Source organism: Myotis nattereri, assembly GCF_964212035.1.
Source record: "Myotis nattereri genome assembly, chromosome: 2".
Taxonomy (NCBI): Eukaryota; Metazoa; Chordata; class Mammalia; order Chiroptera; family Vespertilionidae; genus Myotis; species Myotis nattereri.
The window spans coordinates 161,251,287-161,269,989 of record NC_138076.1 but is presented as its reverse complement, the minus strand read 5'-3'; the positions used below and the strand labels follow the sequence as shown (position 1 = coordinate 161,269,989).

The window sequence follows — 18,703 nt, the reverse complement described above, 5'->3', positions numbered from 1 at the left end:
ATTCTCTCTCATCAATGATGTTTCTATCTCTCCCTCTCCCTTCCTCTCTGAAATCAATAAAAATATATTTTTTTAAAATTAATTACCAAGAGAATAAATTTAACAAAAAGTACAGTGTACAAATAAAGTATAATATCTATTCAAAAAATATGAAATGTGATTAAAACAAAAAATAGCAATCAATGTTCTTGTTTGGAACCTTTTAATATGAGCATGTATATATGTGTATGTATATATTATTTAGATATGGTAGAAACATTTATTTATTTATTTATTTGTAGTCACTAAGCACATAGACTATTAAAGCAAGGCAAATTTTAATTCAGGTTATCTGAAGCAGAAACTAGGAGATACAATCAGAAAGACAAAAGGAAAAAAAATCAAGCATTATTCATTGAAAACAACCAAAGTGTCCTTCAATAGATGATTGGGAAAAGATGTTGTCATACATATATACAATGGAATACTACTCAGCCACAAGAAAGATTAAATACTGCCATTTGCAATAACATGGATGGACCTTGAGAATATTATGCTAAGGAAAATAAGTCAATCAGAGAAAGCTAAGAACCACATGATTTCCCTCATATGTGGGATATAAAACAGAAACTCATAGACACAGACAACAGTTTGGTGGTTACCAGAGGGGAGGGGACTGGGGAAGTAGTAAAGGGTAAGAGGGCCAAATATATGGTGATGTAACATGATTTGACTTTGGGTGGTGAACACACAATGCTATAGATGATGTAACATAGAAATGTACACTTGAAACCTATATAACCATATTAACCAATGTCATCCAAATACATATGAGTTAAGTGAGGCTCCAGATATGTAAGTGAAGCCATCCTATGCCATCAATCACCAATTAAAGCAGCCAGCACCAAAAGAACTGCCCAGCCAATCACAAAATTGGGTTGCTTTAAGCTACTAAAGTTTGGGGAGTGGTTTCTTACGCAGCAAATCCTAACAGATACAAGTGATAAATGGAAAATTATCTCAGTGGATCTCTTGATGTTCTTCATGTAACTTAGCTATTTTAAATATATCATGTCTTTTACCTCCCTGTTTTCTAGTAATCTTGGATAATTTTTTTGAATGACATTATCTGCTATCTGAATAGTACCTTCATCATCTCTCTGCTCTTGACCTTTGAACACTAAGTGATGTACTTCTAGAACAGGAAGTGTATTTCGATATGCTTTGTATTAAATTCCCAGTACCTGGCCCAGGGTCTTGAATAAATGAGTGACTAGCAAATAGGTATTAACTATGGCACCAATCATGTGGTTTTCTAATTTTTTCCTAGCAATAGTCAAGAGCTCAGGTTTCTATAGAAGCAGAGATATTAGATGGCTGGATAGACTGAATGGTCTTAGTAAAAAAAATAAAAATGGAAATTAAGTATTAAATAAATAAATAAATAAATAAATAAATAAATAAGCAATAGCCAGTTTGGCTCAGTTGATAGATCATCAGCCTGTGGACCGTAGGGTCTTGGGTTTGATTTCAGTCAAGGGCACGTAATTTGGTTGCAGGCTCCTCCCTGCCCAGGCCCTCACTGGGGCATGTGTAAGAGGCAACGAATCGATGTATTTCTCTCACAGCACTGTTTCTCTGTCTTTCCCTCTCTCTTCCACTCTCTCTAAAAATCAATGGAAAAATATCCTTGGGTGAGAATTTTAAAAATAATAATAAAAGGAAGGAAGGAAGGAAGGAAGGAAGGAAGGAAGGAAGGAAGGAAGGAAGGAAGGAAGGAAAGAAACATTGGTGGTACAATCCCACTTATATAGACTTTTTTCTTTTCAAATAGATTTCCATCTACACAATAATAGAATATCAAACCTCTGTTACCAAGGAAAACATATACTTTATAATTTATTTTGTTAACACTAATTCAATATAAATAAATTAGAAATGCAAAAAATAAAAGCCCTTTGAACATGTAAATGTTACACAGGATACAATGGAATATTATTCAGCCATACAGAGAAAAAATATGCCATTTGCCACAACATGGATGGATCTTGAGAATATCATGCTAAGAAAAATATGTCAGACAGAGAAAGTTAAGAATCATATGATTTCATTCATAATCAGGATATAAAACAGGAAGAAAATCTGACTTTGGGTGGTGGGCACACAATGCAATATACAGATAATGTATCATAGAATTGTACACTTGTAATCTTATGAACCAATGTCATCCCAATAAATTTTTAAAAAAATGATGCCAGGCTCAAAAACATACGTATTGTATAATTCAACTATATAAAACTCTAAAAACCCAATATACTTTGTATTACTGAACCTATAATTACAGAAAGTAGGTGGCTAATTACCTGGTGCTGAAGATAAGGTAAATGATAAGAAAGGAAATAAAAAAAATTGGTGGGGAAAGATTGAATTATTTGTCTTTATTGAGATTCTGGTTTTGGAGACATATACAATTGTCAAAATTTATCAAACTGTACAATTAAAATGAGTACATTTTATTCTATGTAAATTATACCGCAAAATAAAATCTGAAACCCAAACTTGATCTTGATCAGTTCTTGATTAAAATGAGGTAATATTCCTCATCTTCTATAAAGGAAAAAATGCTAATTAATAATATAAATGTATATCCAAAAGCACTCTGATATTCTTAATTTGAAAGAATATCTTAATTACTTTATTAGTCATCCAACTTATTGAAGAAATTTTGCTACTAATGATTATTCTGACAATATTCCAAAAAAATATGAATTGTACAAGTATCCTTCTTGTAGGTCTTTTTATAATTGTGAAAAGTAGAAAAGAAGGGACTAAAGGGGTGGATAACTCTATAACTACATTTTTTAAAATTCTGAAACATTGTAAAGAGCACATATTCAAAGTTTGACTTAAACTCTGATGCTACACTTAATAGGGTACACTGAAATTAAATGGAATTAAAATGATACATGGCAATAATTATTAAGTTAAAAATAGATTCATATATATCTAAGTATAATGCAATTTACAATGTATCAAAGAATTATACACTCAAAATCTACGTAATCTTATTAATGTCACCCCAATCAATTTAATTAAAACTAAACAAATAAAATAGCATGTGGCAAACTATATATCTCAATTGTATATGTTTTTAATTAATGTTCATACATTTGCAAATATGATATGTCATATATATGAACATATTTGCAGTAGGAAATTTATGGAAGGTTATGCTCCAAAATATTAGCATTTGTTATCTTTTTTTTAGTTATTTTCCATGTACTTATGCCTAGCATTTTTCTATTTTTCTTTATTTTATCACATGTCTTAGGAATATACTCATTTCATAAATATTAGTAAAGGAAAAAATGAATATATATGACCTTTTAATTACCATACATGACAAAGATTAATTTTAAAAAACAGAACTAATTTTTTATTAGATTCATATTGTTTTCCTACCAGTCTCATTTAAATGATTCTGTTGCTTTCACCTGTCTCTGAAGACTATGTTGTTTGATTTTTTCTTTTCCCCCAAAGATTATTACACAAATGATTCATTAGTGATTTTTTAACTTGGTCACCAAGGGCCCTTTTGTTAAACAATTTTGTTGCAGATTTGGCAAATAAACAGATATTAAGCTTGAAACTGGAAAAACCTCTCCCCAAGAGAAGATAGTTCAGATCATCAACTCTCCAAAACGACTGGAGCTTTTTCTCTGTACTGGCATTTCTTTGTACTGATCAAGACTAAAAGAAAATATTTTCAGGGCTTATGGCAGTACATCCGTCTTGAAGAAATGTTTGCAATTGATTGAAGATGGGAACGCAAGTCATTCCAGACTTCTGTAACTGTGGGCCTGGATTCAGTCAGTAGTGAACTGAAACTCTCATGCAAGTTTTCAACATTACATTCATTTTCAAATTTCTATCTGTAAGAATAATAATGGTAGTTAAACATCTCATCAAAAGAGGCTATGACTAACTGTTAGAAGTATAAATATGCTATTTTCTATCTTTTCAGTTATATTCTCTCTGGTTGAGATTGGGTCATGTTTATCTCTAAGAAATGGATTTTCTCTTACTGCATAAAACTGAAAGATGTGTTTTAATATGGCTATTAATGAAATGCTATTTTTAGAAAGCATATTCTTGGATAATTTGTATTTATTGGTGTAACCAGTTTTTAACTTTATTTTTATTGTTGACGCTGTTACAGATGTCCTCATTTTTCTCCCCTTTGCCCATCTCCACCCAGGCCCTGCCCCCACTTCCCTCTGGCCATCACCACACTGTAGTCTGTGTCTATAGGTTATACATATATGTTCTTTGACTAATCCCTTAACCTTCTTTCATCCAGTCCCCCTCCCCCCCTTCCCTCCGGAAGCTCAGTCTGTTCCATGTATCCATGCCTGTTTCTATCTTCTTCGTCAGTTTATTTTGTTCATCAGATTCCATAAATGGTGTGACCATTTTTATGCCAGAACATCATCTAAAGGTAATATAACTTGAGAGACATGAAGAAGCAATACTCCCCTAACAGGAAAAAAATCGATTGACAAATTGGCTCACATTGCATCATCTCATTAGAAATAAAAAATTTTAAGTTAACTATAATAGAAACAATAATCAGGCAATAATAATCTAAATAGAACATTACTCAACACCTGCATTATAATATCAGAGTTCTCATGGGGGGAAAACAGTTTTAGTGACTAGAAGAAAAAGTGATATTATAACTAAATACTATTCAAAGTCCGTTGGGCTGCCTTAGTTGCCTCAGAGAAGCAAAGGGAGGGAGGATCCTTCAGTGCATCTCAGGATGATCTGTTGTAAATTTCAGGTGTGGAGCGACATCCTATGGGAGCATCCTCTGTCGGAGGCAAACCATGAGCAGATCCATGCCCCTTCTCTGTGATAGTGACTTCCATTCCTGAGATTTAACTCCAGAGCTTACACACACCGTCAAAGTTGATATTTTCCCTGCTCCCGTATGGAGGGAATATCATAAAGTAATATAGCAAAACCTTTCACATAATCAACCAATCAGTGGCTCCAGCACAAACTGTAGGTAGTTTTTTTCTTTTGACTCAATTTTTTAAATATTTTAGAAGCTAATACAGTATTTAGTTTGTGCTAGTTGAGAAAAAAAAAAAACTGTAGACAAAATACTGCCACAAATTTAGAATGTCAAAGTCCTCAACTTCCGGTTTTAACACTCCACTGAGAGATGCATCAGGAAAGCAAAAGCAGTGTCAATGAATATACAGCTACTCCTCTGATTGGCAGAAAAGGCAAGGAGGAGACGACAATTATCGCTTTTTTCAGGAATAAAGGTAATGGATTTGATCTGAGTAGTAGTTTTTCATAAGAATTACTACACTAGCCAGGAAAAAAAAAAAAAACTTCAAAAAAAAGTCTAAATGTTAGACTCAAATTATAGCAAATTAAATAAGTAAATTCACCTCAAATATGAATAATATAGTTTCAGGTGGAAAATTTTACTTAAATTTTTGCCAGTAATTATTTTAGGCATTGAATATATATGGAACTGTGTTACTTATATGTTCTGTTCTAGTTAAAACGCACCAGTTAAATCTCAAAGCAATGTACATCCGCAGGGTAGTACTAAAATTGGAGTAAGAATTGATTGCTCTGGAAGACACCCAATCTCTATTTCAGAGTTTCATTAAACTCCAGAAAGAATAGATACTTAAACAAAAAACAATGACCAAGCATTTGCAACTCAAGTGGAACTGGGGTTTGGGAACAGAGATAAGTGAAGAAAAAATTACTCCAGAAAAAAATTACTCCAAACCATGTAAAGTGATTACTTCGATGCACAGCCAAATTTATTAGATTAATTATAAGAAACTCAAGGAAAGAAACAGAGGGAAGTGTGGACATTCTTATGTTTGAGGTATATTTGGCTATATTCCTGACATTCTGAAGAGCAATTATTTTTGGCAATCAAGCAATTAGGCATTCAAGAGAATATCCACTAACTGTACTTGTTAAATTAAAGGAACTAAAAGAAGAAACTGGAAATATGAACATAATAGAGGCAAGAAAGAAGAAAGATCCAGAAATTAGAAATTTAAAAGTAGGAGGAAAAGGTGCATGTTAAGATCAATTATAGCCCAAAAACATATAGGCTTACCCCATGAACACAGACAAGAATGTGGTTATGGCCTGAGGGAGAAGTGTGGGGGCTTGATGAAGGTGGGTAAAGGTGGGGAGGGGGGAATGGGAGACATCTGCAATAGTGTCAACAATAAATAAATGAAAATTCATCATTCTCACAATCTGAAGGGGGAAAAAAGATAAATTATGAGAGAATGTTATGAATAGTATGGTCAAAAGTACTCATTCCACCCAGAAGCCTATAACTATTTTATACAAAAAAAAATAGGTATTTGATAAACTTTAGCAAAAAATCATGTTAGAATGGTGGCAGCAAAAGTGTGATTACAATACAGTGAAAAATGAATGGTTGGTGAGTAACAAAAGGAAAATAACTGAGAGCCAGGAGGTGGAAATAGTGAGAATATATTTATTAGTTATTATGAGCGAGGCACTTTTCTAAATTTCAGATACATATAAATTTAAATTTTTAAAACAGCCTTTAAAGCAGGGAATGTGACTAGTAATTATACCTGATTTTTTTTGTACTTAGTAACATTGGTGCCAAGATGTTGGAATGTATACATCTTAGCTAAACAAATGAAAGATTAAAAAAAAAGTGGTGATGATGTCATGTAATCCTGTGAATGTCACACCCAACATATCTTAACATCCTAAACAACATATTTCTCACCAGAATACCATGTTCTGCGCATAGACAATGACTATAAATCTTAAAAAGAAAGTCTAAAAGAAAGGGAGAAACGAGAACAAATGAATGATGAAAACGTTGTTTAGAAATTAAAACATGAGTTTTAAAAAATTACAATAATGCTAAACAAAATCTTAAGCAATGGGTTGGAAAGCCTGTATAGTAAGCCCCAAACTATTTGTATTATGTTCGCACTTTATCAATATTCAACTACAATGAAAAACATTGAACTGTAAGATTTGGCTTTAGGATTAAACTTTAGTTAGCAGTAAAATATAGCTATGTGAGTAATTCCAAACCAGTGTGTAGATAAAAATAAACCATAAATTAGGAATAAAAAGTGGAAAGGGACTCATAATTCATGATTTTTTGGAATGTGGTCTACATAAAGTAATCTGATTTTTAAAAATATTCCTCGAAATTATCAAAACATACACTGTGGAACCTAATAATAATAAAGATAATGATATTTTATAACCAAAAGTTTTTAAATTTCATGCCAGATGGTTTTGAATCAGTTGTTGAACAACTAATTCTTGCTGTGTGATGTTAACATCACTCTCCTCATACCAAGTATCTCTGAATTATGAATGCAGATGGAATAGAAATCAGGACTCAATGATGAGAAACCACACAGTAACAACTTTTGTCCTGCTGGGACTGACTGACAACCCACAGCTGAAGACTGCGATTTTCATCTTTCTATTTCTCACCTACATGCTGAGTGTGACTGGGAATCTGACAATCATCTCCCTAACCTTCATAGATTCTCACCTTAAAACTGCGATGTACTTTTTTCTACAGAATTTTTCCTTCTTGGAAATCTCATTTACATCTGCTTGTATTCCCAAATATTTGTACAACTTATCAGCAGGTGACAAGACAATCACGTATGACAGTTGTGTCATTCAAATATTTTTTACAGACCTCTTTGGTGCTACAGAATTTTTTCTTCTTGCCACCATGTCCTATGACCGATATGTAGCCATCTGCAAACCCCTGCATTATGTGACCATCATGAACAATAGAGTCTGTAGAAGACTCATCCTTTGGTGCTGGACAGCTGGTTTGTTGATCATGATCCCACCACTTAGCCTGGGACTAAATCTGGAATTCTGTGACTCTAATGTTATTGATCATTTTGTCTGTGACGTATTCCCCCTCCTAAAGATCGCATGCTCAGAAACATGGCTCATCGAGCAGGTGATCATAGTGTGTGCTGTGTTGACCTTTATCGTGACCCTGGTATGTATAATTCTATCCTATATGTGCATCATCAAGACCATTTTACAATTCCCTTCTGCCCAGCAAAGAAAAAAGGCATTTTCTACCTGTTCTTCCCACATGATTGTCATTTCCATTACCTATGGGAGCTGTATTTTCATCTATGTTAAACCTTCATCAAAGGAATCAGTGGCTATTAACAAGGGTGTGGCAGTTCTCACGGCTTCCATCGCTCCTATGCTGAACCCCTTCATTTACACCTTGAGAAACAAGCAAGTAAAACAAGCTGTCAGTGACTTCATCAAAAGAATTACATTGTTCTTTAAAAAATAAAGACACTTGCTAATGTGGAAGAATCAAGTTTTTATAAAAAGATCAGACATCCTTAAGCTGTATCTTTACACTTTTAATCTTTTCCTTCCTCACAAGGAAGCTTTATTGGGATTACATTTCTCAATAAGAAAACATAATGCATTTCCAAGAAACAAAAGAATAACTTCACATGTAACCAAGCCTTAATAAAACAACAAACAATACAAAGCAAACAGAAACAAGGAATTCACCTTAATATTTTGGATTTAGTCATTGCACCAGTGTTTATTCCAACACAAACCTTTGAGTGCAGCATTCTAAGTTACTCGATTTTTTACTTTAAACAATAAACCAGAGAATGGTTTGGGAAAAATGGGTTCAATATTAAAGATGAGATATTTAAATCTTAAGTATTAATTCTGTTAAAGATTTCAGCTTTATTTCATGATGATAAGATTGCAGCAGCTAACACAGAAAATCACTACAGACCTATTACTTTTTATTATGTGTAATAATAAACTTAAAATTTATTTTATCTTCACTTCAAAGATAGGTAAATCAAAGCTCAGCAAAGTTATTGCTAGTAAGAGGTAATATCATGGAGCAAATTCATTTGTACATGACTCTAGACCTGTGTTTGTTATAGTGTGATGCACGTTTTAATGTTAGAATGTCCTCAAGGGACACCTTAAAAAATTACCTATGCCAAATAAGTGTAGTAATTTATGAAATGGGAAAATTTTTCTATAATTTTAAGAGAAAATAATTATTTAAATACAGTAGGCCATTTTAATATAAGCATTCAAAATGTATAAGAATTGAAAATATTTATATTTGAAAATAATTTATATTAATACTAAAGGCCCGGTGAACAAATTTGTGCATTGGTGGAGTCCGGCAGGTCCACCACAATCAGGGTGTAGGGGTGTGGTTGGGGGCAGGGCCAGTTGGGGGGAGGGGCCACAGGTAGTTGGCTAGCAAGCCCCGCCCCCTGGTTGAACTCCCAGTAGAACTCCTGGATGAACTCCCGATTGAGGGGACAATTTGCATATTATCCTTTTATTATATAGGATAATATTTACAAAAAGAAACATACTTTAATATAGAACAATGAGGAGCAGAAAGATTTCAACAAAGGCTTAAAGTCAAAAGCGTATGTACACTCTCTCTAAGAAGGTAGTTAGAAGTGAAATTGTCTCTAAATTGGTATATAAAACTGAATTCATGAATGTAATAATTGTGAATGTCCCCACGAAGGCCAGTGAAATCAGGGCAATGAGCTTAAAAATGGCACTAGTCATGATCAATTACTTGTAACAGATGCAGAAATTCATATTAAATATCCGGCCACCTTTAGCCACAGTCGTTCCTTCAATCAACTCTTATTTATATGCTCTATTCTAATAGCTCATCAAGGTCATTCAACGAATTAGTTTCCTTTGGTCAATATGATGTAGGTTCTGAGGGAGGTCTTTTGCACATTCTAACTCTTTCTACCAAATTATATAAGCTTTCATTCGGTCAAGACCATTAATTTTGCTTTTCACATATCTGGGTTTTTGCCGGAAGCCGGTCCATCCTTGCTGCTTGACACAGTCGCTGCAGGAAAGAAACATCTGCACAGCATATGTTTCAAGGGACCTGGTGTATATAGCATACTGTTCTTAATATGTTTGCTCCCCTTAGCGCTGTGTGTTTTAACCAAGGTCACCTCTCCGAGAAAGGTTGTTTCCCCAGGTAGGAATTTTTCCCTGAAGTCAGGGAGGGGATGCCTCTCCTAGAAAGGTTGTTTCCCCAGGTAGGAATTTTTCCCTGAAGTCAGGGAGGGGATGAAACTCCTTAACTAAGTGCCAGGCGGGTAGTTAATCACTACAAACAATCATGCTTAAGCTACATAATCTTTACTCCCTGGAATGGAGATAAGAAATGCCCTAACCTTTGTAATAGAAATTGACAGGATTAAAATCAACTGGGATAAATACGGATGTAACAAGACAATAAACAGCAGAACCTCTCTGGAGATCCAGACCAGAACTTGGCTGGAGATCCTGGCTAGGCTGCTGATCAACTGAACGCTGTCTCCGTGTCATTCCTTCTTCGCTGACTCCGTCCACACCTTTGGGGACCCCTGGACCCGCTGGGGCTGGACCCCGGCAGGTTTTATTATAAATGATTTCTCCAGCTTTTCACATAATTCTTTGCAGAAATCCCTGCATTATAACCTTTGTGATTGCAATCCATCCCACAATTGCACTATCTGTTCTATTTTAGTAGGATTAATTATTTAGAAATTAAATTATCAGATGATTGAATTTACATTAATCACTCTCACTTGAGCAATGAAATACCTGGAAGCTTCCCAAATGTACAATGAATAGAAGAAGCAATACTAACACACTATGAACAAAGGAGGAAGCAACACCATGGCATAGGGAACTCAGCCACTCAAAAAAGGGGGCGGTGGAGGATAAAGGCCTTTTTCTAAGGATGAACTTGGTATCAGGTCAATGCCATGTCCTATTCTTCTCCCTACCAAAGGAAGCCCAAGCCCATTAAATCTACCTGATGAGACAAAGAATAAGTCCTGACATGATTTCTCAAAACTCATGTTTATTTGAAACAACTGCTATAATATGTATATCATTATATTGAATAAATTACCTTTTTTGGTAACTCTAGAAAATATGTTGGCCAATTGAGAAGTTCAATTTAGTCTCTATTGAAAATAAAAATTTGATCAGACAAAATATTTAGAGATAGGATACAAACTATTCTCTACTCTGTGAATTGTTCCCTCCTGATCAACCAGAACCAGGACTAGAACAACCTCTACCTACCAGTAGCTGTACAATTTGACTCTGTCTCTCAAATAATTCTATGCACAGGCAGTATGCTGAATAACCACAACCCCAAAGATTTCCTAATTCCTGAACCCATGAATATTATCTTACATGGCAAAAGGGACTTTATAGATGTCATAAAGTTATGTATCTTAAAATGAGGGGGGAAATTAGATTATCCTGGATTATCCAAGAGTGTCCAATGAAATCTCAAGGAAGCAGAAATATCAAACCAGTAGTAGGAGATGTGACAATGAAAACAAAAGGTTGGAATAATACAAGGGGCTAGGAGCCAAAGAATGCATGCAGCCTCTACAAGCTGAAAAAAGCAACAAAACAAAACACACACACACACACACACACACACACACACACACACACACACAAAACAGTTTTTCTCCTAAAGCCTGCAGGAAAAATGCACCCTGTGCGTAACTTGGTTTTAGACTTCTGACTTCCAGAATGATAAGAGAACACATTTGTGTTGGTTTAAGCCACTAAAGTTTGTGGTAATTTGTTTCAGCAATAGAAAATCTATAAAATATCAAGAAATAAATAGAATTATTTATTCCAAACAGTTATGTAAACACATCCAGATTGACTTCAGCTAGATTTGTTTAATTAAATGTACCAGGTTGACATTAATAAAATTATATAGGTTTCAGTATACAATTCTGATACACCATCTGTATATTGCATTGTGTGCCCACCACCCAAATTCAAATCTTCTTCCATCACCATGTAATTGACCACTTAGCCCCTATGAGAATTGTATACTTGGAACCTATATAAGAGAACACATTTGTGTTGTTTTAAGCCACTAAATTTGTGGTAATTTGTTTCACCAATAAGAAACCATAATATTGTTGTCTTTGTCTATGAGTTTTTGTTTGTCTTGTTTGTTCATTTGTTGCTTTCATTTTTATATCCCACATATGAGTGAGATCATATGATACTTGATTTTGTCTGACTTTATTTTGTTTAGCATGATATCCTCAAGGTCCATTGATGTGGTTGCAAATGGCAATAGTGCCTCACATTTTCTTATAGCTGAGCAGTATTCTATTGTATATATGTGCCACATCTTCTTTATCCAATCATCTATCCAAGGAAACTTTGGTAGTTCCCATGTCTGGGCCACTGTGAATAATGCTGCAGTGAACATAGAGATGCATATATCTTTGCAAGTAAATGCTTTCAAATCTTTCTGGTAGATGCCCAGAAGAGAGGTTGCTAAATCATATGGTAACTCTATTCTTAATTATTTTTAATATATTTTTATTGATTTCAGAGAGGAAGAGAGAGGGATAGAGAGATAGAAACATCAATGATGAGAGAATCATTGATTGGCTGGCTCCTGCATGCCCCCTATCCAGGTATGTGCCTTGACTGGGAATCAAACCGTAGCTTCCTGGTTCATAAATTGACACTCAACCACTAAGTCACACTGACCTGGCTATTCTAAATTTTTTGAGGAATTACCAAACTGTTTTCTTTTCAATTAAATTGATTCAGGAGACAATGGTTAACAGCATTACATAAGTTTCAAGTGTACAATTCTATAATACGTCATCTGTATATTGCATTGTATGCCTGCCCCTGAAGTCTGGTTTTCTTCTGTCACCATATATTTGACTCCCTTTACCCACTTTTTCCTCCTCCCACGACCTTTCCCCTCTGGTAACCACCATACTGTTGTCAATGTTTATGAGTTTGGAGGAACCACTAAACTGTTTTCCATAGTAGCTGTACCAGTTTACATTCCCAACAGCAGTGAGTGAGGGTTCCTTTATCTCTAAAACTTCTCCAAAACTTGTTATTGTTAATCTTGTTGATAACAGCTATTCTAAAAGATATGAGCTGCTATTTAATTGTAGTTTTGATTTGCACTTCCCAATTAGCTAGTGAAGTTAAGCATCTTTTCATATATCTGTTAGACATTTGTATGTCTTCTTGGGCGAAGTGTCTGTTCAGGACCTCTACCCATTTTTCAATTGGATTGTGTTATAAAAAAAAATCATCAGATTTGTAAGGAACCACCAAAGACTTCGAATAGTCAAAGAAACCCTAAGGAAAAAAAAGAACAGAGCTGGAAGTATCACACTACCTCACTTCAGATTATACTGCAAAGCAACAATAATCAAAACAGCATAGTTTGGCAGAACAGCACACAGATCAATGGAAGAGAATTGAGAGCCCAGAAATAAACCCACATGTACATAGGCATATAATTTTCAGCAAAGGAGCAAAAAACATACAATGGAGGAAAGAAAGCTTCTTTCATAACTGGTGCTGGGAAATTTAGAAAACCACATGCAAAAGAATGAAACCAGACTACTGTTTGTTCCCTTGTATAAAAAGTAACTCCAAATGGATCCAGGACCTAAATATAAGACCTGAAACAATAACTTACATAGGAGAAAACATAGGTACTAAAATTATGGACCTTGGTCTTAGGATTTCATGGATTTGACCCCAAAGGCGAGGGAAGTAAGGGCAAAAAATAAATGAATGGGACTACATCCAATTAAAAAGCTATGCACAGCAAAAGACACCACCAACAAAACAAATAGACAACTGACCAAATGGGAGAAGGTATTTGCAAGTTACAGCTCTGACAAGAGATTAATATCCAAAATGTATGAATTTTTAATAGCAAAATATTGTTTGCAACCTCAAGAGCTTCCAGTATGAAATCTGAAACAGACCCCCATACATGGAGGGAAAAGAGAAACCTAAGACCACTTCAGATTAGTAAGTAGCAGGTTTATGAGCAACAGAATATACATACAAGGCTTGTCTTGGGAGGCCACACGAGGAGATATACACACTGCCCACTAGAACCTTAAAAGTTTATATAGAGGCCTTAACTGGGTTCAGTCACATGTACCATCCAGGTGGTCTCAACAACACATTGCTCTCTCAGGTCTCACGTGTCCTTGAAACGTGGTCAGGATGTTCATTCCAAGGACAGGGAGCAGGTGAGGAGCCTCCAATTGCCCTGGGACCAGCTCACCATCAATGGACAGTCACATCCTCTCAATGACCTTCTCCAAAAAACTGGACATAAATAGGACTTTGTTTTAGTCATTAGTTAATCCATGGTAACACATTTCAAGAGCATTTATTTTTTATTTTAAATTATTCTTTTCAGTTTTACTGAGGTGTAATTGAAAAACAAAATTATGAAATATTTAAAGTGTACATCATAATGATTCTCTATATGCGTACATTGTGAAAGGACGCTTTCCATCTTCTTAATTAGTACATCCATTACTATATAGAGAATGTTACTATCTACTGTCTTAGCAAATTTTAATTTTACAATAAAGTGTTATCAACTATAGTCACCACGTTATAATTAGATTATTTTATCTTGCAGCTGAAGGATTGTACTATTTTACCAACCCCTCCCTATTTTTTCCAATCCCTTGTTCCTAGAAACTAATTTTTTCTACTACCTGTTTTTTACTTTTACTTTTTCTTTATATTCTACATAACATAAATAGAGAGCAGGCAGACAGCTGTGGGGAGGAAAGAGTCAGAGAAGATTAGAAAAAAGTGTGGTGATTGTCAGGGGATGTGGAGCTAAAAGAGGGTACAGTGGAATTACTGATGATGGAAATATTAAATTAATTAAATTGAAAGCTTGATATTATAAAAATAAAAGTAATATGGGGTATTTATCTTTCTCTCTATGTCTTACTTATCTTACTTAGCATAATGCCCACAAGTTCCATCTTTGTTGGAACTTGGCAGGATTTCATTCTTTCTAAGGGCTGAATATTCACATGTTGCATTTTGTGCCTGTGTCAATCCAGTTTTCCCAACACAATTTATTGAAGAGACTGTCTATCCTTATTGTATACTTTGGCTCCTTTGTCATAAATTAATGTACCATAGGAACATGGAAAATTTTAAATAACATGCGTATATAGTATATTGAATTTTAAATCAGATGGAACTTCAAGATATTGAACATAAATACGGTGACATGTCTAGAAGTTTAAGAATATTGACGGATCTATCCAGTTATACAAATTATGTTGTTATTTTTAAATAGTATCTATAGATATATTGATATATCTGAAGAGAAAAGTCTGAATGTTTGATACTATAATTAAGCACTGTGGGTTATATTTTACATACATTTCCTTTTTCTTATCTTAGTAAAATATCCCAAGTGCAATGTTATTCATATAACAAACCAGTAAATGATAAGTGTGATGTCTTTATGATACTTCCATATGGTATGTCTCAGCTTATGTTAGGTAATCGCAAAAAGGAGCTGAAGTTGCATTTTATAACCAGAGTCTTTGGTTGTCCTACTGGCCTTTATTTGCTGCATCCTCCACTCTCCAAGGACACTGTCTCTGAAGAAGCCATAGTTAACATAGTTTTTACCCTTATTTTATTACTCAGAGGATTCATTAGTGGCTTTGTTCCAGGGTCACCAGGGACTCTTTGTTTATTCATTTAGTTGAATTTATGAAATAAAGGCAATACCAAACTAGATATAGTAAATGTGTGCTCACAGCCCTGAGCCCATAATAGCCCATAATAACAACTGCCCTAAAACTGGAGGAGATTTCTGACATTACACAATTTTCATTTCAGATTGTTATTATTATTTGACATTTTTTATATTTTTAGGAGGTTTAAAATAATACAAGAAGGATATCCATATAACTGGTTAAAGATGGATTCTTCCAAGATGTCTACGAGTCTTAGATCTTCTGTGACTACAACGGTGGATTTGTGAGCAAAAGTGACCAGAAGTTCATATGAAAATTTTCATCCCAGCTATCATTTTCAATTTAGGAGTTTTAAGATTTCATGTGCTTCAACAACCAAAGAAACTATGATTGACAATCATAATAGTAAGTGAGATAAAATTTATCATTATAATTATATTTAGTTTTGTGTGTTTTTTATCATGAGTTTCATCATGCTTGGGAAAACATAATTTACCTTTTGTTTTAACATTGGAAATGTAAATGATAATTTCTATATTGGTGAAGTACACATGTTTTTATTTTTTTAGAATGCAGTTTCTTTGCCATTTACTTGGAGATTTTTATGCACAAAAATATATAAAAGGATTAAAATTTGATATCTATCCAGAAATATATTATCTATATCATCAACCTCACATTTAAAAATAAGATCTACACTGAGTGGCCAGATTATTATGACAACCCCATCAGTATTTCATTGACACTTCCAAAAATACTGAATATTGAAAACTTCCTAAGCAAATACTCTCAAGGTTTTATTATTATTATTATTATTATTATTATTTGCATAACTAATTCACTTCATTGTACTGATGGGGTGGTCATAATAATCTGGCCACTCAGTGTATATTCATCTATTTGTATAGGCGTAATTCTCTGACTCCCAAAAGAATGACAGGGCTGAAAGATGACTCAGTAAGATGATGCCTGAGAGATTAGAAAGAGGGTTGAAGAAAGATAGCAGATGGCCAGCAGAAATCTTTCTCCTATCTCAATTTGATCTAATTCAGTCATTGAATGTATCTCCAGTTCCCTTAGTGTGTTCCATCAGGAAAACCATTAGCCTAGTTTAGTTCTTCTTCCTTATGTTGGTACTGTATCCCTGAGGCCTTAACTATATTCTCTACTAGATCATCAGAACTGACCCTGTCTCATATCGGCAGAGCAACACATCAGTATTCACAATGAAGTGAGTCTACAGACAAATAAATTGGGGTCTCCAGGGAAACTTTTCATAATTCACTGTTGTAGTGAAATTCTAACCTGGAGACTTATTTTAAAATAAAAATATTTGAGTCCTACTAATGTAATTGGCAATGCCTTAAAACAATCTGTGAAAAAGTTATTAACACAAACTCAGAATCAAAACAGACCCTGTCCTCTGGATTTATTGTCTTCCACATAGGTGCTCTCAATGCAAACATTGCATCAACAGAATTTTGCTGGAAGATAAAGCAGAGAACACAGTCTCTCTTTATCCGCTGAAGGTGATAAACAAAAGCAGGAAAGTTGATCCTCTTTGAAAGCAAAAGAAAACATTCAGCAACAGATTCTCACATAGAAAAAAAAAATTGAAATCCAATAATTATTTAATCAAAATTTCACATTTTTAAGATTTAAAAAGTAAACATTCTGGTTACATAGCTAACCTCAAGTTCCTTAGCCATTTCAGGACAAAATGAGCTCCTTTTAAAATAACCTATATTGCAGTGACATTGGTTAATAAAATTATATAGGTTTTGAGTGTATAATTCTCTGATACATCATCTGTATATTGCATTATGTGCCCCAAAGTTAATATCAAAGTGCTTTGAATTATAAGTCCAAACAGAAAGGAAAATAGCTTCCTAAGTGTCTGGATAACATACATAGGGAAATTCATTTAGAAACACTTAGTGGACAATCGACAACATATCTGGGGCTATGTTCGTTGTATCTGAAAAAGACACATTTAATGATCCCCACAAATGAGTATTTCTTCTTATGTGTTAAAATAGTAGCAAGCATTGTTTTCCATGGGAACCCAGTGACAAGGATTACAGCTAAGAGCTATCAGACCTGCAGGAAACCTTCCAGAGGTTTTAAGAGGAAGTTGAAAACCAATGGATGAATAGAAGTTATTCAGGTGAGTTTAAGACAGAACATATTTTCTGTGAGAAATGTTTACTAAAATACTTGTCGCATAAAATGGGCTTGATAAATATAGTCCATTACTTTTATTGAAAGGAAATATTGACATGAAGAGAAGAAAGAGGGATAGAGAAGATCATCGGTTTTATTTGTGACAATGGATTTGAAGTCCATGCTTAGTGTTCAAATAGATATGTCAGATTCATCTGAAAATCAGGAAGGACTATTACAAAATAAAGATACTGATTTATTAATAATCACATGAAACACAATATTTCAAAACGTAGGAATTGATGAAAATACAGAAAAATATCAGTATGGTAAGAAGTGAAAAAATATGAAGAAAACACTAATAGACAGATAAAAGGGTGAGAGAAATACACCATCTTTAGTAATATCTTTGAAGTTTATCGGAGCACTTCATAAAAGTATAAATGCATACTGTGCATAAGTATAAATATAGTGTGCATTAAGATAGTTTGTATCCTGCACCACTGTGAATTATAAGGGATTACTTAGGGACAGAGAAACTATAGAAGGAAGCAGTCAGGAGAAGAGCTGAAAGAATGTGTGTATGTGTAGTCATGATAGAGTTTAGAGGTGTTCAGGAGAGAAACACACAAGTATGCAATAAACAAAAATAGAAGACAAATTTCTTTAATCATAGAAATGGAACAGAGACTTCAAGTGATTACAAAAACTGCATAGAGAACCAAGGTTATCTGACATATATTAATATTTTTCCCCCCCTTTAACCCCCAACCTCCCCCCCACACACAAACTCATGCTCCCATCCCCCCGTTGTCCATGTCCATTGGTTTGGCTTATATACATGTATACAAGTCCTTCGGTTGATCTCTTCCCCT

The 18,703-nt window shown here is 34.2% G+C and overlaps 1 protein-coding gene across 1 annotated transcript in view; it reads left to right on the top strand.

Moving 5' to 3' along the window:
* Positions 1 to 7,435: 7,435 nt before the first annotated feature.
* LOC308513907 (uncharacterized protein) overlaps positions 7,436 to 18,703 on the top strand; it is a gene marked incomplete at both ends in the record, with an annotated part of 47,969 nt that continues 36,701 nt past the window's right edge. Inside the window, one exon of the mRNA XM_081083977.1 lies at positions 7,436 to 7,602. Within this exon, the coding sequence (XP_080940103.1) occupies positions 7,436 to 7,602 (167 nt within the window). The remainder of the gene's footprint in view (positions 7,603 to 18,703) is intronic.